This window comes from Humulus lupulus, chromosome 4 (genome assembly GCF_963169125.1).
Source record: "Humulus lupulus chromosome 4, drHumLupu1.1, whole genome shotgun sequence".
NCBI classification, from domain to species: domain Eukaryota; kingdom Viridiplantae; phylum Streptophyta; class Magnoliopsida; order Rosales; family Cannabaceae; genus Humulus; species Humulus lupulus.
In genome coordinates, this window is record NC_084796.1 from 249458081 (window position 1) to 249480660 (window position 22580).

Below are 22580 nucleotides of genomic sequence, written 5' to 3' on the forward strand. Positions count from 1 at the left end.
CGCGTCAACAGTTTGGTGCTTTCATTGAGAGCAAGTCCGATTAGTACTACCACAAACATACAACTATGGTGACCACTCGATCCAAACATGGCAACGAGACAGAACAGCATGATGGGCAGGAGGCCCGCCATGTTGCCCTCCCTGATGAGCAAGTTCCTGAAGTCTAGCAGAGGCCAGGGAAGCAGCCGGCGGGCCAAGACGACACTGGTAGTTCAGCGCCCCGGCCGCCTAATCCGAATCCATGTTATTACACTGCGGTGGAGATGGAGAATGCTCAGCTGAGGAGCCAGTTAGCAGCAGCCGGTCAGCAAATCCAGGATATTCTGAGTCGACTACCCCCTCTCACAACCAACGGTAACGTTGGAGAGAGGCAAGGCGAGGCTTCTAAGTCTCGCCGGAGTAATCGATCCAGGCATAGCCGTTCGGGTAGACTCCCTGCAGCCAACTCCACCCCTTCACCACACCATCAAGAGGCGAACTTCAGGGAAATGCCTCGGACCGAACAGCAGCAGTACAGCCGTTCGGTTAGGACGTCAACCCCTAGCTCTCAGCCTTCCTCGAGGACGCCCAGAAGAGATCGAGTAAATTCCCAAAGAAGGGCCGAGGAGATCCGGAGACGTCAGCCCGTCCCCGAAGAACGTCCAGTTCCTCGTCAAGATCGCCCAGCGCGAAGCCAGCGAGTCGGCAGGGCCGAGAGGCCCCCACCAAATTTAGTCCGTCCGAACGGCACTAGGATCGCCTCTCCGGTCAGGCATCCTCCTTCTCCCATCAGATATCCGTCTCCTCAGCCCGTCCGAGACGTCCCGACCTACGGAAATAGTAGGAGAGACCCGCCATCGGCCGGGCCTTCCCGGCTAAGTAGGGTGCCGAAGGAAGGATCAGGTCATGGCCGCCAAAGACGCACTCCGAGTCTGTCCAGCAGGAGTCACTGGACCGGCAGTGCACGGAGTGATCTTTCGGGAGGAGACCTGCGCCAGCGACTGAGTTCAGCACAAAGTCACCATACTGCCCAGGGAGGCGACCTTCGAGATCGCCTCAACTCTCACAGAGAGGATCGAGCTAGGGATGGTAGCCAGGCCCGCTCAGTTGGGGTCCGATCCGAAGTACGTAACGACGGGAATGCCCCAAATGACCTATCTCAAGATAGGAGGGGCAACAACCCGCCTAATATGTACAACGGGTCCGGAGCTGTTGAATAGCCCCGGAATAACCCAGGATCTCAGGACAAAACCCTAGAGCGCTTAACTCAGATGGAGGAGCTGATGAAGAAGCTCCTGTCGGAAAAAGAAAAAGACGAATATGATTCAGGGGATGAGATGGAACTCTTCGCCCCCAATATAGCAGCAACGGCATACCCTTCTGGCTTTCGTATGCCCCACTTGTCAAAGTTCAACGGGGATGGAGACCCGTCTGACCACTTAGGGATGTTCAACACCCTAATGATGGCTCATAACATCGGACCAGAGCTTCGTTGCTTGATCTTTCCTTCCACCCTAACTGGACCTGCCAGGCAGTGGTTCAAGCAAAGTAAAAGGCAGTCAATCAGCTCCTGGAATACCTTTTCGGCTGACTTCAAGAGGGCATTCCGCGCCTCTCAGGCCGCCAAGGTCCAGGCCGACTCCCTAGCTAACGTGAGACAGCAACCTGGAGAGACGCTAAAAGCCTACTTGAGCAGATTTGCAAATGTCGCTGCTCGAGCCAGAGACGCCGACGACAGCTCCAAACTCATGGCTATGAGGACCGGGATCCTAGTCGGCGGAGATCTGTGGAAGGATATTCAAAGGAGGGGGGTCAGCTCGGTTAGTGAATTCCTTAACAGAGCCCAAGAGTGGATAAACTTGGAAGAAGCTGAAGCTTCAGCCGCAGGGACCAGCCAGGTCCTCGAGAAGCCCGCTGGGGCGGGAACAGAGATCGTAGTGGCGACTCCCGACGTCGCGCAGAGTAACCAGACCGGTGGCGGCAAAAGAAAAGGAAATGGTGAAAACAGCCAGCACGGTCAAAAGAAGAATAAGTCCGCGGATAAATTCAAGCCCGTGTTCACAACGTATACCGAGCTCACCCAGACCAGAGAGAACATTTTCTTGGCCAACGCTACGCGAGTCCCCTGGAAAAGGCCGGAGCCAATAAAACACCCTAAGGGAAAGAGAGACACTTCCAAATTCTGCCGTTTTCATAACGACGTCGGGCACAATACCGACGACTGCAGGCACCTCAAAGATGAAATCGAGACTCTCATCCGAGCAGGTCCGTTGGCACAATACTCGCGGAGCAGGGTCCCGACAAGTCGACCCGCTCCGGAGATCCCAGCCAGTCAACCTGGACCTCGGGTAGATCAGGACGTCCTTCCCCCCGTGGTCGAGGGAGAGATTTCCACCATCTCTGGAGGACCACACATGGCTGGCACGAGTAGAGGCGCCCAGAAGAGGTATGTGAATGAGTTGAAGGCCCACAATGGAGTGGAGTTCGTCCCGGAACAACGTCAATCAAAACAACAAAGATTAGAGAAACAACCGATTATCTTCGCGGAGGAAGACGCAAGCCATGTCCAATTCCCTCATAACGATCCCTTGGTCGTAGCAGTCCAGCTCGCCAACCGGAGAGTAAGGAGAGTGTTAGTAGACAATGGGAGCTCGGTGAACCTCCTATTCCGGTCCACCTAAGAAAAAATGGGTCTGACCGTCTCCGAGCTCAAGGCAACCTCGATGATGCTGTATGGTTTTTCAGGAGAAGGATCAGCAGCGATAGGGACGATTGAGCTAGTGATCACCCTTGGAGACGAGTCCCGAACAGTGTCCAAACTACTCGAATTCGTAGTCATTGACTGCTCCGCTGCTTACAACGCCATTTTGGGCCGACCTACACTCATTGCTTTCGAGGCTATCACTTCCGTCCGGCACCTCGCCATGAAATTTCCTACTTCAACAGGGATCTGCACTATCAAGGGCGATCAGCTCGCTGCCAGGGAATGCTACAGCATTTCCATGAAGGGAAAATCTAAACCCGGGCAGGTGACGATGGCCGTTCAGGGCGAAGAGGAATCTCGGGGACCTAAGGCGGCCCCCGAGATTGAAAAACCTCGGATTCCCGAAGGCGGAAAGCTCGCCCTAAGCGAGGACATTGACCCCCGAGTAGGCGAGGACAAGTCCGAGCTCCAAGCTATTGAAGAGCTCGAGGAGGTAAGCATCGATGAACAAAACCCGTCACGAACGGTTAAGCTCGGAAAGAACCTATGTGATGGAAGAAAGGCGGAGCTAACTACGTTTCTGAAGAAGAACCTGGACGTATTCGCATGGTCGCACGAGGACATGATAGGGATCAGTCCGAGCGTAATCATGCACACGCTCCACCTAGACAAAAGCGTCCCTGCCAAGTCTCAAAAGCAGAGGCGTTTAAGGGACAACCCGAGCCGAAGCCCTTGAAGAAGAAGTGGCCCGGCTCAAAAAATGTGGCTTTATCCGCGAAGCCAAATTTCCCGTTTGGGTTGCCAATCCCGTGTTAGTTCCAAAGCCCAATGGGAAGTGGCGGACCTGTATCGAATTTTCCGACCTGAATAAAGCCTGCCCCAAGGATTGCTTTCCATTACCAAGGATCGATCAGCTGGTGGATGCCACGGCGGGGCACGAGCTTATGTCCTTCATGGACGCGTACTCAGGCTACAATCAGATCGCGATGAATCCAGCAGATCAGGAACATACCAGCTTCATGACCCCGACTAATGTCTATTGCTATAAGGTCATGCCGTTCGGTCTTAAGAATGCCGGGGCTACCTACCAAAGGCTGGTAAATAGAATGTTCGCGGACCAGATCGGGAAAGACATGGAAGTGTACGTTGATGATATGCTTGTCAAGTCTAAAATTGCCAGCAACCATGTCACCGATCTGGAAGAATGCTTTAACATACTGCGAGAATATGGCATGAGGCTCAATCCTCAGAAATGCACTTTCGGTGTTGCATCGGGGAAATTCTTGGGTTTCATAGTCAATACCCGAGGAATCGAGGCAAACCCCGACAAGATCAGGTCACTGCTCGAGCTTCCTTCCCCCAGGTCGCGGAAAGATGTCCAAGGCCTCACAGGAAGAGTGGCCGCACTGAACCGGTTCATTTCCAAATCGACCGATAAGTGCTTGCCCTTCTACAACCTGCTCCGGGGAAACAAGAAGTTCGAATGGACAGTAGAATGCGAAGGCGCATTCCTCGACCTAAAAGCGCACCTGGCTGAACCACCTGTGCTATCAAAGCCCAAGGTAGGAGAACCTCTTTTCCTCTACATGGCCGTAACGGAGGACGCAGCTAGTGCCGTTCTGGTGCGAGAAGAGGACCAGACTCACAAACCGGTTTATTACATCAGCAAGAGACTCCTCGGAGCTGAGTCAAGGTACCCCTTGATGGAAAAACTGGCGTTCTGCCTAATCACGGCCTCGCGAAAACTCAGGCCATACTTCCATTCCCACTCTGTACACGTCATGACCGATCAGCCTCTAAGGTAGGTTTTGCAAAAGCCTGAAGCCTCAGGACGCTTGCTAAAGTGGGCGGTCGAACTCAGTCAGTTCGAGATTTTCTATACTCCCCGAACTACCATAAAAAGTCAAGCCTTGGCCGACTTCGTGGCAGAATGCGCGGGATTCCATGAGATCCCATCAGAAGACTCACATCAGCTCGCCTCCTCAGGTTCATCATGGAAGATCTTCGTTGATGGCTCATCTAACGAGAACGGCTCCGGGGCCGGAATCATTCTGATATCCCCAGAGGGGCATAGATTCCACTCGGCGCTAAGGTTTGGGTTCAAGGCATCTAACAACGAGGCAGAGTACGAGGCCTTGTTAGCTGGACTTAGGATAGCTAGCGAGCTAAAGGCGAGCTCTGTCCAATGCTTCAGCGACTCCCAGCTCGTGGTGAATCAGGTTCTAGGCGAGTATCAGGCGCGGGGTCCCAAGATGGCCGCCTATTGGGCAAAGGTAAAGTCCGAAATGTCTGCGTTTGGGCGGGGGTCGATCGAACAGATACCTCGGGAGCAGAACGCCAACGCAGATGCTCTCGCCAAGCTCGCCACCTCGGGAGAGACAGAAACCCTGGGGTTGGTGCCAGTTGAGTTCTTGGAGAAACCTAGCATAGATGGAGATCGAGCAGATATTGAAATGATTGACATCAGGCCGACTTGGATGACTCCCCTTATTGAGTATCTCGTCGAGGGTAAGTTACCCGAAGGGCGCAATGACGCACGACGAGTCCTTTATCAAGCTCCGAGGTATACGCTAGTCGAGGGGGTGTTGTACCGACGTGGGCATTCCTTACCTCTCCTCCGGTGCGTTCTTCCAAGTGAAGCGAAGGCCATCTTGCAAGAAGTTCATGACGGATTCTGCGGGGATCACACTGGGGGGCAAAGCCTGGCCTTGAAGATCCTCCGGCAAGGTTATTATTGGCCGACTCTGTCCAAAGACTCGATCTCATATGTAAAAAAGTGCGACAAGTGTCAGCGGTTCGCGGCGGTTGCCCGAGCTCCTCCGACCGAGCTAAAAATGATTTCATCTCCCTGGCCATTTGCCGTTTGGGGGATAGATCTAATAGGCGCCCTGCCCACCGGAAAGGGCGGGGTCCGTTACGCCGTGGTAGCCATTGACTACTTCACCAAGTGGGCCGAAGAAGAACCGTTGGCGACAATAACATCGAAAAAGGTGCTAGACTTCGTGGTTAAAAGCATCGTATGTCGATTTGGCCTACCTAAAAAGATCGTCTCCTACAATGGTACTCAATTTGACAGCGATCTGTTCACCGAATTTTGCGAAAGGCATGGAATTGTGAAAAGCTTCTCGTCCGTGGCCTATCCCCAGGCGAACGGTCAGGTCGAGGCTGTCAATAAAACTCTGAAGGCAAGCCTCAAGAAGAGGCTAGATGAGGCAAAGGGGATCTGGCCAGAACAGCTCCCCCAAGTTCTGTGGGCCTATAGGACCTCACATCGGACTCCCACGGGTCACACTCCTTTCTCCCTAACCTTTGGAAGTGAAGCAGTCCTCCCCGTGGAGGTGAAGGTCCTGTCACACAGGGTCCGGTCCTACGACCAAGACGGGAACCACGAGCTCCTATGCCACTCCTTAGACTTAGTGGATGAAAGGCGAGAGGTTCACAACTCCAGCTCGCCCATTATCAACAGAAAATCACTCGCTACTTCAACACTAAGGTCAAAAGACGTGCCTTTAGCGTCGGTGATTTGGTCTTGAGGAGAGTTTTCCTGGCCGGGAAAGATCCCAAAGATGGGGTTTTGGGACCAAGCTGGGAAGGACCATACCAGGTCATCGAAGTCATCAAAGAGGGAACTTATAAGTTAGCTCGACTTGGTGGAGGGGCGGTCCCGCGGACTTGGAATGCTATCCACCTAAAGAAATACTATCAATGAGCCATTTGTAAGGCCTAGAAGGTCACCTTCCATGTATAAATAAAAATCAAATGTTTCTCGTTATTTGCAAGTGTAATTTTAAAGTAACCACGAAAGATCCTTTCCCAGTTACTTGGGGGGCATATGGTACCTGGATATAACCATGTCTCCTTAACGACTTAGGTGTTAATTTTTATCTACGGATAAGAGTTATCACAAACTAAGTCCTATCCTGGTCTTAACCAGGTCACAAAACTTAGAAGTTAACTAAAATTTGTTGACCGTGGTTCTTCTTTAAAGAGCCCGGGATACGGATAAAAGTTGACACGAACTAAGTTTTTCAAAATAAGTTCCTGGTCTTAACCAGGTCACAAAACTTAGAAGTTAACTAAAATTTGTTGACCGTGGTTCTTCTTTAAAGAGCCCGGGATACGGATAAAAGTTGACGCGAACTAAGTTTTTCAAAATAAGTTCCTGGTCTTAACCAGGTCAAAAAACTTAGAAGTTAACTAAAATTTGTTGACCGTGGTTCTTCTTTAAAGAGCCCGGGATACGAATAAAAGTTGACGCGAACTAAGTTTTTCAAAATAAGTTCCTGGTCTTAACCAGGTCAAAAAACTTAGAAGTTAACTAAAATTTGTTGACCGTGGTTCTTCTTTAAAGAGCCCGGGATACGGATAAAAGTTGACGCGAACTAAGTTTTTCAAAATAAGTTCCTGGTCTTAACCAGGTCAAAAAACTTAGAAGTTAACTAAAATTTGTTGACCATGGTTCTTCTTTAAAGAGCCCGGGATACGGATAAAAGTTGACGCGAACTAAGTTTTTCAAAATAAGTTCCTGGTCTTAACCAGATCAGAAAACTTAAAAGTTAACTAAAATTTATAGATCGTGGCCCTTCTCTAAAGAGACCGGGACACGGATAAAGTTAACTCGAACTAAGTTCATAAAAATAAAGAGACGAATTGTAACCAAATGCATAAAAATATATATATGTCAAACTGGCTGAGCACATTGTCTCGAGGTGGAAACGCCTCACAAAAAAAAGAGAATTACAATAGAAAGAGAGTTCAAAATACTTAAAAGAGAAATATCCTAAGCCCCATCAGTTGGCCCTTTGGAGGTCGCGGTCTCATCCTGCTCCGCCACAACAGAGGCCTCTCCAGTCTCCGATGGAGGAACCTCCTTATTTAGGCGGGCTTGGAGCTGCGGCAACAAGAACGCCCAGAGGTCCGGCGGCATGAAAGAAAATTCCGCGTCCGGATTGTGGGACCAGCAGTGATAGAACAGGTCTTGTAAGGACTGCTCCGAGACGACCCGCTCGGCTTCCAGGGCGGCCTGGGAGGCCTGGGCCTCGGTCTTCGCCGCCTCAAGATCTGTCCGCGATGCGGCCAGGGAGTTTTTAAGCTCTTGGTTCTCGGAGCGGATCTTCTCTAGCTCGGCTTTAGAGGCCGCCAGCGCGGCTCTCGCCTCCTGAGACTCCTGGAGGGCGGTCTGGCGCTCAGCTTCCAAACCCTCGAGCTGGGCCTTGGTCCTGGCAATGCCTCTGTATGCGGCAGAAATGCCCTGCAAGAAATGAATGTTAAATTAACAAATTGGAAGGAAAAAGGCGGCGTGTGAGTGTTAAAGCCTCAAAAGAAGGGGGCACTTTACCGTTAAGGTCATGTCCACCGCAGACTCTATAACTCGGACCGGGCTCGTTGTTTCGATGGCCCGGAGCTCCTTCTCCCTGATATTGTAGAAATGGCTGACGGCGTAGCTAGCCGACTCATACACCGTACCCCGGAATGCTTCGGGCATCTTCTCCAGAGCCCGGGGGTCGACCGGGATACGCACATCCGGGGCTGCCGTGGCCAGATTCCCGACCTCTGTTACCCCGTCCTGGGCGGCTAAGGGAGATCGTTGGGGTGGCGGGTGCATGAGCCCTGTCCTGGCAACAGGGAGGATCGCCCCCGCGACCTGGGATGGCGGGGCTTTCTCCTTCTCCTTAGCCGGGGATTTGGTGGAGGCCCCAGCCGAGCTCTTGGACTCGCGAAGCCTCTTTAACCTCGGCCCTGCTGGGGGGTTCCCACCGAACACAACGCCCCGCAGACTATTTCCGGGCTGAGACATCTCTTCTGCTAAGAACAAAAAACATGGTTATTACAAGGTAGCAATCATGCAGAAATAGAGGCCAAAGTTTCAAAGGCAATAAGTAAGCAAATACTAAGGGAGCCCTACCCCCCGAGCTGGAGGAGCCTAAGACGATTATCTCGCGATCTTTCGCAGGTTCTAGGTCCGGCTCTGACTCAGGACTGGACTCTCCTACGTACTGCCTAATCCCCGGAGCATAGATGCCCCCCTGAAGCGCAGGCCACGTGCGCAAGTTGGTCCCGTACTCCTCAAAAAGGACCGACCTAAAGGCTAGGGTATTATCTACTACTACGGTACCCTTAGGCCGACTCTCTTGGTTGTCCAGCACGAGCTGGTCAACGCAGTGAAGCAAGAGCGTGTCCAGGTCCGGATTCCTTGGGTGACGATGGACGAGCTGCCTAGGGTTGAACCTAACCAGCCGGGGGTCTGCAGTGGCCCTATCTACATTCTTAAACAAGTAAGGGTTACCTTGGCCGGAAGGACCCGCGGCTGCTCCGGATTGGATCCTCTCCTCGCCCATACCTTGGGCGACCTCCAAGGTCCTCTTCCTGTTTATCACGAGAGGAACTTCGTCACCTTCCTCCTCGCCTTCGTCGTCTGCGACCTCCTCCGCGATGATCGGTCTGTTGTTGCGAGCTGGGGGAGGCCCCCGGGGCCTTTTCAAATTCAAAGTCTGATTTGGGAAAATCAGCTTGCAGAATACCATCGTCTCGTCCGTCACGAGCACGCGGTAGTCTTTCTCACTGGGGGGCAAGTTCGCCAATGTATCGTATTGACCCCCGAGGGTCACAGACTTTCTGGTCCTCGCGTAAATGGCTGCAAGGTTGGTTGAAATCAGAAGTGGAATAAGGGAGGAGCTAAAACAAGATAACCTTTAAAAGGCGAGCTAAATCAAGGATCACTTACGAGGACGGTTGAAGTAGTGATGGTCGCAATTGCGGAACCCAGTTGACATGAAAAACTGGTCTTTGAAGTCGTTTGGATGGCTCGGCAGCTCGATGACTGCCGCTGTGTTAGGAAAGCGGGTTAAATAATAGAACCCGTCGCCTCGCCCCCGCTGGTCCGGGCTGGCTTTAAGGCAAAAGAAATATAGAATATCAGCCGGAGTGGGGACCTCCCACTCATGCTTTTGGAACAAATACCTCAATCCCGCCAGCAGACGGTATGAGTTGGGGGGGAGCTGAAATGGGGCCAACCCCACATAGTTCAAAAAATCAGCAAAATACTGGTCCAGGGGGAGGAAGGCCCCTGCCTTGAAGTGTTCACCGCTCCAGGCCGCGAACGACTCGTCGAGCGGCGTGCAGCTCCGCTCCCCATCCGCAGCAGGTCGGGCGATCACGGAGGCCACCCCCAGGGGAATGTTGTGGTTGAGGAAGATTTTGGTGATCTTTGCCTGGTCGGTTATCTTCGAGACAATTCTCTCCGCCTCGAAAAACGCGTCAGGGGCCACCTCGGCTTGCTTCTCCACCGCCGGCCCAAAGTGAGGAATTGGCGAGCTGGGCACCACCGCCTTTCCTTTATCCTGTTGGGAAGACGAACTTCCCACGTTCTTCTGTGGCAGATTTCTCTTTGGAGCCATCTGGTCGCCTATCGAACAAAAGAAAACACTTTAGAAAAGGTGACCCAAGCAGGAGAGTGAAGCAAATATTAAGCACACGAGCTGGGGTAAGCCCAGCCCGGGGAGAGTGGTGCCACGCGTCCCAAGGAACACGCGCCTATGCCCTCAACAGATCCCAGATTACTCGGAATTCGTGTGTCAGAGGACTCAGAGTAAAAAATTGCCTTGAGGGGAAAGTTTCAGCAGGCAAGGCGTGGCAAAACCGCTTTTGAGGCGTATCCCCTAAGCTACCCGGTTTTTTGCACCCAAAATTCCTAAGGGTCCTACCCAGAAATTGTTCCTAAGAGAGAACCATGGAACCCATATTCTAAGACGATGTCCCATGGCAAGTGTGCCCTAATCTAAGAAGGGCTGTCACCCTCCATATCCGCGCGACCCAGAAAACCTCTGCATGTGGCTACAGTAAATTTTTTTTACCTAAGCTACAGTGTCATGCTTTCAAAAAATAAACAAGGACAGAAGACTTACAGTATATGGTTAGATGGTGAGCGAGGTTGCTGTGCTGGTAGGAGCTTCGTTGGTACAGTGGCCTCCAAGGCTTTGAAGGAACTCGTACGCTTAAGCTTCGTGAACGGAGAAGATGAGAGCAATGGAAATGAGGGTTTCGTTCTTCGGAAGGTCAAAGAGAAAAGAAGGAAATTTGAGAGGTTTTGGATGGTAAGGTGGCCTGTGCGTGGGATGACCACCCCCTTTTATACAAGGGAAGGATCACGTGTAAAAGGCTCCTGGGAGACCCTCCACTCGAAATGTGAAACGACGGCTGGACAGTAGGCTAGGCCATTTAATGCGGTTCTCGTAGAGTGTACCGTCGCCACCCACGGCGTTCCACGTATCAGACGCCTGCGAAAAGCATGGAATACGAAGGGTTGTGGGGGAAGTCTAAAAGCCCCTACTATGGTCTCCCATATTTGACGTCATGGACCACGAGCAGGAGCTTGGGGGGCAGATGTACGCCCTGGTTTTCCCACGGGCTGTTTAGCAGGACGAGCCTCGGACTAAACATGATTTAGTCCGAGGCTCCCACAGGCCAGAGGCTCTATTTCCAGGACGGGCCCTTGTTAGCTCGAGGGGGTCCTGTTTCCAGCTCGCACTTGTTGCCCCAGGAGCTGGGAATAACATCCGACGGCCACGGACGGATAAGCTCGGGCTATGGACTGCTCCGGTAGCGAGCTTCTCAGGAAGCTCTGACCCTATGGGAAGTCAACACGCAAGATAAACGTGCATATTCCTGCCATCACGTGTCCGATATCCCCCTGACTTCTCGGACACGCAGCAGGAACGTGCGTATTCAGACACCCACGGACGAGTTGGGCCGTGCGGCCCATTATCTCCTTCCATACTGATTAGACCACACTTGTGTGTCAGGTTTAGGAATTAATCATGAATATCATAGACTTGATATGACAAATGGTAAGGTCACGGGATGACCTCCCTACCAACTTCCAGGTGCCTTCTCCTATAAATATGGAGACCCTGGGAGTTGATAGGGGTTGGAAAAAATAGTCTTCAAAGAACTATATACTTTGTAAACCAATTACCCAGAGAATATCAATAATATTGACTAGTGGAGTAGAAGGATTTTAACCTTCGAACCACTTAAAAACGTGTCTCGAGTCACCTAGTTCTTTCCCCAAAGATTTCCTATCTGTGACGGTTCTACTTTTAGTACTAATCTCTTTCTCTTCTTCTCTTAATTATCTGTTGCTGAAGAACCGCGTCAACAATGACCAAACCGCTAACCTGCATTAAAAAATCGTCTCATGCCGAATGACTCGAACAAATCCACATTCTAATGTGGCCTCATCAATAATCACCAATAACATGCATGAAAATACACAATTATGCCCTTAACGGGCCAAATTACCAAAATGTCTCTATAATGAAATGTGGACCCACATACATGCATTTATCATCATATAATAATATAATTCACATAAACATGCATATAATCATTTAATGACATAATAAATCAATTATGACTCTCCCGGCTTACTAATTCGACCATTAAACCTCATTAGGGATTTTGGAGCATTACAATTAGGGCTTGGCCCGACTATCAAATGTAAATATGATTTAAAGGTTTGTCTTGGTTGTTAAATGTAAACATGATTTGGGCTCGAGTCCTATTAATGAGCATGATTATAATTATGCATGGGGATATTTGATTAAGTATTATGGAATGTGCTGCATTTGTTTATATGATGATTGCACTATATATATATGATTATTCTGGATTGGAAGCTCAGCTTATAAGTCGTGGTCGGCACTATGCGCGCAGAGCATAGGCCGTTATGGCTAGGTCTGTAACGCCCTGGATAGCCAATACCGCTACACTATGTACTTATAAAGGTGCAGGACTCGCTAATCAAGTCATTTAATTAAAAACGTGTCACTAACCATGAATGTGCTAAGGTTAAAAAAAAAGTTTTGGTCTCAAAAGGTACAGTTTATATAATTAAACAGTTTTTCACATGGGATCCCAAAAAGAAACAGTGTTTAAAAGTTGGTTTACAGAATCTCCAAAATACAGACAATCGTCAGCCATTCTAAGGCAAAACAGACATTTCTGGTTCCTCTGTTCCTGCTTTCCCCTCAACCGTGGCAGTTGAGCAGCTGGTTATGTACATTCAGCTCGCAGAGCTCTCCTAGTCATGGCTGATAGAGTTTGCCCTTGCCTTTACCTACACCACGTAGCACCCGTGAGCCAAGGCCCAGCAAGAAAACATAATATGCATCACAAACAACAATAACAGATGAATAATCCTTTGAACATGATAAAACACTCAATACTCATAATAATCATATAGCACGTATTCAGAATCAAAGATACAACTAAGCATCAATAACAGTAAAGTTACATACTAATCAGGGACGACAACTTAGGCCGCACCCTCTGTTTACCCCACTGACTCCGACCCGCTTAAACCGAGCTCAGTACATAATAAGCTATCCTCGACTACCAGTGGCCAAGTCGCGTCCTGTGCGCTAATGTAACCCTTGGCACTCTTAGGCCGGCCGTTGGTTTACTGTTTACATGGCATAATACCATCATTTCAAGCATACATATTAGCGAGCCCTTAGTCCCATTACAAATACACAACCGGGTGCAGTTTTCTTACCTTTATTTTCCACGTTCACCGACTATGAGCGACGTCCCTTAAGCACGTTCCATTTCCCGAGCCCTATCTTAACACCTAGTTACAACCAATGTAATGGATTCCATTAATATTCAAATAAAGGTTTCCGGGTACAATGCTAGCTTCCGGGACATCGAATTCCACCAAACACGGTGGTGAAATCGATCCCGAGCACCCTGTGTTAGATTCCCGCGCTTAAAATCCCCAAAAGACCAGAAATGCACCTAAGGGTTGCGGCCCTTGAAACCTAGCCGCGGCCCGCCCCTAAAACAGAGCCCAAGCCCCCCAGTAAGCAAACACGCGACGCGACCCTGACCTATGGCGCCGCGGCGCTCTCCTTTGGCCGAGCCTCCCTGGCTCTCTTGCTTCAGAGGGCCGCAACGCTCTAGAACAGAGTCGCGGCCCAACCCTTCGTGCCTAGAAAAGCCACCATTTCTAGCATCCTAACCTCATCCAAAACCATCCCAAAGCACCCTAACTCAAAACCCATTAATCACAAAACCTTTAATATGATTCTAACAACTTAATCCAACAGAAATCCAGCTTAGAAACCTACTAAAATTCCATTTTGATCTTTGAAACCCAGCAACTCAAAACACCAAAACCAGTCATGCAAAACTCAGATTTTAACCTCTAAATATGAATTGAAGCTTACCTCATTTGCTGAACCACTTCCTTGACAACCTCTGAGCTAATTCCCAAGCACCCAGCTTCAATTCAGCCCTTAAACATCAAAATCATAAACACTTTAATATTCAGTCAAAAACTCAGAGTTATAACACCCAAAAACATAATTCAACTCTTATCTTAATCTTGGTTGAGTGACCCTTAGTCTGAACTAAGCTAAACCTTTAAGAATTTAGCTCAACCACATAGTTTTCTAGCTGATTTCCCTTGAATTCCAGTGGTTTCTTGAGAGAGAAAAGAGAAGGAAGAGAAGAGCTAAGGAAGTCGGTTTGTGTTTTATTCTTTTGCTTTCCATTAACTTAGTTTAATCTTAGCCAGTTAAGTCAATCCCGAGGCTCGGGGTACCGGAAACGTCCCCGAGGGCAAAATGGTAAATTTCCCCAATATTCCCGCCTAAGCTTCCTATCCTCAAATATATCTCCATATATTTATTTCCATAGCCCGATAGTCTAAATAACTACCCAATGCCTAAAATACCCCTGACTTAACCAAAGTCAAATATTAAGCCCCGTTGTGACTTTTCCCGCTATCTAGCCCCCTAGGATCGCCTCAAATCGCACACTGCAAATTTACCCACATAATAGTGTGGTTCTCACAGATATAACATTTAACCACATTTATATTCATTATAATCATACAAGCACGCTTACCATATAATCATGCATTAAATCAATAAATTCACACCTAAGCCAATTATGCATTCCCAACGCACTAATCAAGGCCCTTGAGCCATATTAGTGATTTTGGGTCATTACAAGGTCACCCTGGGAGTGTATTATGCACTTGACTGGCTCAGATGCCACTTGAATAAATAGAAGTGCGATACGCACTTGTGTGACCCTGTGGTCGCTTACTTGTACAATGTGTTTGGTTGGTTTTAATTATTACTGTTAAGCATGTCGTTATATTCTGTTGATTATTTGAATCTGTTAAATATGTTTTCTTGTTGAGTCTTGGCTCACGGGTGCTATGTGGTGCAGGTAAGGGTACGGAGAAGCTTGGCCAGCCATGAGTTGGAGAGCGTTAGAGGCGATGTGTACATATGCAGTCTGCTCGACCTCCACGGTCGAGATATCGCAGAGGAACTAGGGTTGGATCCTGTTTTGTCGCTTAGGTCGTCTTATTTTGTAATCTCTGTGTTGTAAATAATTTTTAAACTTGTAATTTGGGATCCCGTGTAAAGACTATAATTTTTAATGGAAATGTTTGTTCCTTTGACCAAGATTTTTAATACCTGAACCATTAGTCACTTAATCATATGACCAAGATCAACAAGGAGCAGGTTCATCGAGGATGCCAAAGATTTAAGTGGGGGAGAGTGTAATGTGCTGCGACATGACACACCTCCAGGGGGGCATTTTGTATGTATGAGCATGCCTTGGTGCTTGATCATTAGTTAAGTTTTGCACCAAGTAACCTCAGGGGTAAAGGATGACACTTTTGTAATTATGTATATATCTCCTAAGAGAAAATCATATATGTTCCTGAGAAAACTTTATTTCCTTAGAATGCTCCTTAGAGAGAGGTGACCTGGTGACTTAGGGAAGCACTATGACCACCGGCAGATAGAGGCTTAAGTTGTGTACTCCCTTGCCCTATCAATGCCATATATGAATAAAACGATGTTTATCCATGTCCTGTTGTGTATGTTTTCTTTATGATCTATGTGTTGCATGTTTGTTACCTTTGTTGGGCCATTGCGTGCCACTTTCCTATGTTGTATGCTCTAATTATTGTGTGGGATGTTGCATTTGGATGACTTACTTTGTGCTTGCTCATGCTTTGTCATTGCCCTTACATGTGCGAGACTTGTATCGTGGCTAACCGTTGGGTTTGTTTGCTGTAGGTGTGAATTTAAGGCTGACTTGCTAGTTGAGTGTGCTAACAAGTGCCGCACATTCCGTCAATTCGAGGAATCAAGTTGGGGGCCCGTCACACCAAGCATATCCTTATGATAGACAATGAGCTATCTTAGATGGAAAATACCATTCTTCCTATTTGAAATGATGTTTTCTTGCAATCTTAATCAAATATGGTAGGTTTTGAAAAAAAAAAATGCACTTAAATATTACACAAAATGTATAACAATATTTTCAACTGGTTATAATATTTGGGTACACATATAAGTATTATATAAAAAATTCTCAACACCTATAAAAAATTTCAGACACCTTGTCGAAAATTCTCAACACTCTACATTTGAGATAAATATCATTTTGCAAAAACCTATATAAAAAAAAAGAAAATCATTTAACATCATAAAATGACTTATTTTTACTAATTACTCAATCTAAAATTTTATTTAATATGGTCCATTCTCAATTTTTATAAATTATTATTACAAAATATTCACTAAATAAACCACACTCAAATATAATACAGATCACTTGGCAAGTAAAGAAATCCGACCAAAAATTACTGACGTGGCGGAATGTAATTGGGCAAATGACGATGTTTGACGTGGCAAGCAAAACATATATAAATGTAGATGATATCTCAATTTTACCCCTCCAAAGTCTGATCCATCGTCTTCGTCTCGGAGCTTTTTTTTTTTTTTTTTTTCATTCTCCATTTTTGTTCCTCATTTTCCAGAAACTACTCGCAAATGCGAAGCCTCATCTTCTCTCTCCTCGTTCTCTCTCTCTTCCCCATCTCTCTCTACGCTCGTTCCGTCCTCCTCGTGCTTCAGGATGATCTCAAGGACTCTCCGCCCGAAGAAAACCCTAACGATCCCACTCACAATGACCCGCCTGAGTGGGACGAGTTCGGCGATTCCGATCCCCACAAGTCCGACGAGGAGCTCGATCCCGGCTCGTGGCGGCCGATCTTTGAGCCCGACTCTTCCTCGGCCGAGCCGGTGTCCGAGTCCGACTCGCTCTACTACTCGGGCGTTTTGAAGATGGTCAGAGCGGTGAGCTCCGGCGAAGAATTGGTCATGGAAGAGGGCGCTGCGGAGATCGAGACCGCCGCCGCGTCCGGCCATCCCCACGCCCGATCAGTGCTTGCGTTACTCCACAGCACGGGACAGGTGAGGGAGAAGAACAAGGGAAAGGCATTCGTGTATCATCACTTCGCCGCCGAGGGGGGTAATATGCAGTCTAAGATGTCCCTTGCTTATACTTACTTCAAACAAGATGTACGAACACCAATTTCAACTCCAAATTTGTTTTTATGTATTTGAAATTTGCAGTACTTTTTACAATTTTTGATACGTTTGTGTTGGGAGAAAGTAAATGTATGGTTTGTTAGGGGTTTTATTTATTTGTTTAATTGGTTTGGTTATAGATGTATGAAAAAGCAGTGAAACTTTATTCGGAATTAGCTGAAGTCGCAGTCAATAGCTTCTTGATTTCGAAGGATTCGCCGGTGATTGAACCGGTGAGGATTCACAATGGGGCGGAGGAGAATAAGGAGGCTTTGAGGAAGTCTCGAGGGGAAGAGGATGAGGACTTTCAGATTTTGGAATACCAGGCGCAGAAAGGGAATGCTGGGGCCATGTATAGGATTGGTCTTTTCTACTATTTTGGATTAAGAGGTTTGAGACGTGACCATAAGAAAGCACTGGTGTGGTTTTTGAAGGCTGTGGAGAAGGGTGAGCCGAGGGCAATGGAGCTCCTGGGCGAGATATATGCCAGGGGAGCTGGGGTGGAAAGGAACTACACCAAAGCTGTGGAGTGGCTCACACTTGCATCAAACCAGCAGCTCTATTCTGCTTACAACGGAATGGGTTATCTGTATGTCAAGGGTTATGGAGTAGAAAAGAAAAATTACACCAAGGTAAGACTATCTCTGTGTTCTTTTTCCTAATCTATTATGGGAGGTTTTTATAGATTTTGGATTAAATTGCTTAACCTGCCTGCCTTTTTCTATCATAGAATTTGATTTTTGTGAGAATAATTGTAGACCTTTAGTTTCTAAGGCAGTATGAAGCAAGAGCTTTTTAATAGGAAAGTTTAATTGGAGCCTTGTGTTTACACATTAGATTGAGATGTAGGCAGAGAAGGCAGAAGGTTTCAGTGCAGGATTTGGATTTTTTAGAGGTCATTTTAGCTACTAAACAAATGAGAGGACCATTAATATATATAACCCCTTCATTTTTCCAAATTAATGGTCTTTATGTGAACAAGAAGTTTTCCTCGATGCTCATGGGCAAGTATTGTTGTTTTCTTTTCCTCTAGTTTTTATTACTTGGTGGAGAGGTATATGATACCAGATGTAAATATATGTTTTGTACTTTACGCATTTAAATTAACAACCATATATGTATTGCTTATGCATTTTCTACACACATTTGCATTGGAATCACTTATAAGACGTTATTTATTCTTAGTTGTTTTTGTTAATTTACTTCAAGTATTACACTTTCCTCCTGTTTTCTGTTGCACATCTGGCCTAATGTTTCTTTTGTATTTTTTTCTTATATACAGTCGAAGAAGCTTAGGTTTAAGATTCTTGTTAACAAGTGGCTAAGTTAGTACCAAAAAAAAAAAAATGTATGAATGGTATTACTGGATTTCTGTTTTTCCACCCTTTTTAAATAATATTTGTTTACTTCCTTTGTTTGCAGAGAAGCAAGTGTAGTATTTTATGGCAGTTAGAATTACTATACTTTGAAATTTCTTTGTTACTGCTGCAAGTATCTTGCCATATCATCTTGTATATTAACCTCTATATTGTGTTTTGAACTATTTTTGTACACGCATTATTCATTTCTTGGAAGAAATGTTTCATTTATTTAAAATTTGGCTTGGCCATGTTATTTTGTATTGTTGTCTTTGTATATCTTTCTTTTTAATACTATTTTAGTGTTATTATGTATTGTCAAGGTCTACTTGGGTCCATAATCTGATTTGTAAGCCTTATTTCATAACAGGCAAAAGAGTATTTTGAAAAGGCTGCTGAGAATGATGAAGCTGGCGGGCATTATAACTTGGGAGTAATGTATTTCAAAGGGATTGGGGTAAAGAGGGATGTGAAAACTGCTTGTCAATATTTCCTATATGCTGCCAATGCTGGTCAACCAAAGGCATTCTACCAGCTAGCAAAGATGTTTCATATGGGTGTTGGGCTCAAGAAGGATCTCGTTATGGTAAACTCACTATTACCATTTTTAAATCTATTTTCTTTCTGGTCTCCCTGCCTTTTGTTTCCTCACTTTTATCTTCTTCTTTGTTCTTTTATTTATTTATTTATTTTAGCATTCCTAATTTTTCTGTTCCGTTTCCTAATAAAAATAATATATCACAAGTTGAAACAGTTCATTTCTTAATTTGGTTATCATGTTTAGTGGACCTGATTCCTTAGGAACCTTATTAGGTCAGTGAACTTGTACAACAAGTGTAGTGCTCTTTACTTTGTCACAGAACAATGATAAGAAGTTTCATGAAATTAAAGTTGAATTAATGTATGCATAATATCAGACTCTTTGATAAAGTGTGTTCTTTAGCATGCATCGAAGTAATGCTAAAGTCGAAGTGAGAAGAAATAGTAGCTATAATAGATGAAGATTTTTTAGTTGCCAAGTCTTTTATAAATAGTTTTTTGATGCTGTAGAACTGAAATGTACCTCAATTTGTTGTCCCATCTAGAATGAATACTGCAATTATCATGAATGATGATACTATTGATTTTTTTATGACTGGTATTTGTGGCTATGGTGTGATAGCGATTGTGACAGTTTTATGTATATGCACACTATAAGATGTTATAGAGTAGTACAGCCTCTTGTGGCTGGCTAGGCTACAGATGATAACCAATCATCTTTTATTTATTGTTTCATATAAAAATGAAATAAGATAGCATCAATTTTTATTCTCAGCCATTTACTCTATTTGGTGCTTGAATCTTTAGTGGCCATATACTTGTTTGAGAATGACATAAAAATAGCCGAAATATTAACATGTTGTCACATTTATTTTATGATATGAAGATTGTAATTTATATTCCATTCAATCAGTTAAATTTTCTATTCCACTTCTTGAACACCTACTATTGGTTTCAGGCAACTGCATTATATAAACTTGTGGCAGAGCGAGGGCCATGGAGTTCCTTGTCTAGATGGGCACTGGAATCATACTTGAAAGGGGACGTTGGTAAGGCATTATTCTTGTATTCAAGGATGGCTGACCTAGGTTATGAGGTAGCACAAAGTAATGCCGCATGGATTCTCGATAAGTATGGAGAACAGAGCTTGTGCATGGGAGAGGCTGGATTTTGCACCGATGCAGAAAGGCACCACCGTGCACATTTTCTGTGGTGGCAAGCTTCTGAACAGGGCAATGAGCATGCTGCTTTGCTGATTGGTGATGCATTTTATTATGGTCGTGTATGTCTTTAATCATGTTTTTTCATTTTCTCTAATAAAATATATCATAAAAGTGGAGCTGCTTGATCCATTTTCCCCCCTCATTTTAAATGAAGCTCTCTATGTTTTTATACATCCTTTCTTAGGGTACCGAGAGAGATTATGAACGCGCAGCAGATGCTTACTTGCATGCCAAGGCACAAGCTAATGCACAAGCCATGTTTAATCTTGGTTACATGTATGAGCATGGTCAAGGGCTACCTTTAGATCTTCATTTGGCGAAGAGATACTATGACCAAGCACTAGTGGTTGATCGTAATGCAAAGTTGCCTGTCACACTGGCACTCATGAGCCTTTGGATTCGTAAAAACTATGCCAATAGTTTCCTGGTAAGTGTCCTGGTCCAGTTTACAATTTTCAGTAGTACTTGATAAAACCCCATTTAGTGCTTGAGACTGTTGTTATCCCCATCAGTAGTTCAGTATCTGCTCATTGGGAATGCTGGATTTTTCTGAATAATCAATTTAAAGGGAAGGGCAGAGCCCCCAATAACACTATTGAAGATTTTTAAATCTTAATGCAAATATCTCTATAGCAGACCTTGCCAATTGGGACTAACTCTATTGAATATGATTCAAGGGGTGTGGGGCAGGGGAGGGGTTCAAATTCTAGAATGAACTTGTGTTTATGTGTGTATATTCAATAAAAAGGAACTTGTTTAAAAAGTCTACATTGGTAGACCTTGACTAAAACTACTAGAAAGGAACATATTTAAAAAATACGTTTGGGTTACATAGCTTTTTGTTGTATATCAAATGTAATATTCTATATTATTTTTAACAAAAGTTCCATGTCCAACTGTTAGTAAAAGAATAAAATAAAATGTGGAGAGCCCTTGACTCTCTAATTTTTATGTATTTATGAATATTGATAAGCACACACTCATTTTACATACTCAAAATGCATACATATAATGATGTTGCATGTATCTTAAACCACACATAAAAATAGTAGTGGATCTCACTCTAAAAACATTAAATGGTTTAAGATGTATATTGTGTGCATATTGAGTCTGTGTCTAGCATTACTCTAGTATTAGGCATTGTCGTATAATTAATGGATGAAATCTTATATATGTAAACAATAAAAACACTGTTTCTTCTGAACTCTGACATATTTGGAAAATCTCAGTGAATAAATTCTAGAAAACAATAGATTTGGTGAGGGAGTGGAACTCTCTTATATAATTATGTTTCTCGGTTCTTTTGTTTTGGGGTCGTGTCTCTAAAAGGTGCTTAACCTAGTTAAAATTCTCGTATCTTTTTTTTTTTTTTTTAAATTAATAAATAAATAGTAAAATTATGTTCTCGTATTCATTTTACTTGGATTGTTTAAGATTTCCTATAAATATTCAAGTCCTTTTGTTCATTTCGTTCGGAATCTTCTAATATTTGCCATATCCGAAACCCATTCTGATCTTACCCTTAGTCTCATGATGGAGCTTTTGTACTAAAAAAGCCTAAAAGAGAGAAGAGAACATAATGTGATCTGTTCTGGGAAAAAAAAAATCACTTTTCTTTTGCAAACTTCCCATTGTGTGATACTTCACACTATTCCATCAAGTATGGTTATCAAGTTTTTGTTCGAGAGTTTAGCATATGCTTGATCTGTCACAAGACGATACATGTGATTAAAATTCCAACTTTTTTTTTTTTTTTGTATGCTCTTACCTGATGTGGCGGTGTTTCTGTGTTTGTGTACATACTTGTAGGTTCACTTCATCGATTCATTGCCCGAAGCCTTTCCAAAAGTGGAAGAATGGGTGGAGAATGTGCTCTTAGAGGAGGGAAATACAACTATTCTGACTCTTTTCGTCTGTCTTCTTACCGTTTTGTATCTTCGCGAGAGACAACGCCGGCAGGCCGTTGTTGCTGGAGGAGATATTCCCGAACCGCACCGCCCCGACGACCACATAGAACCTGTACCTAATTGATGTAGTTTCAAAACTACGAGGGCTGTCTCAACTCAACTAAGGTACCCAGTTAAAGACACTCTCTCTTCAATACTTTGATGTACAGGTCCTTACTGTGACTCTAGATTAGAATTTTATCTATGTTCTTAAAAGTTTACATTTTATTGTACCATAGAGAAGTTGGAACTAGGATAAATTGAATATGAAATTTTTGTTTTTAGTAATTATTGTAGATTTTTTATCACATGCCAAATTCAAGACTGAGATCTTTATTATTGACTCGTTACTTGAGAGAGCTGTGAATTCTGGTAAATGGTCCTTTGTTTATTCAATTGTTAATTGGGCTGTGCTGATTTAAATA

At 45.2% G+C, this 22580-nt stretch overlaps 1 protein-coding gene across 1 annotated transcript; it reads left to right on the forward strand.

Annotated features, from left to right (window-relative positions):
• Positions 1-16464: 16464 nt before the first annotated feature.
• On the forward strand, positions 16465-22580 carry LOC133833170 (ERAD-associated E3 ubiquitin-protein ligase component HRD3A; the record flags this gene model as incomplete). The annotated part of the gene is made up of 6 exons (XM_062263422.1): positions 16465-17079; positions 17229-17720; positions 18817-19032; positions 19945-20268; positions 20394-20636; positions 22019-22580. Coding segments are annotated over 6 exons (2112 nt in total), but the record flags the coding sequence as incomplete, so codon positions are not given.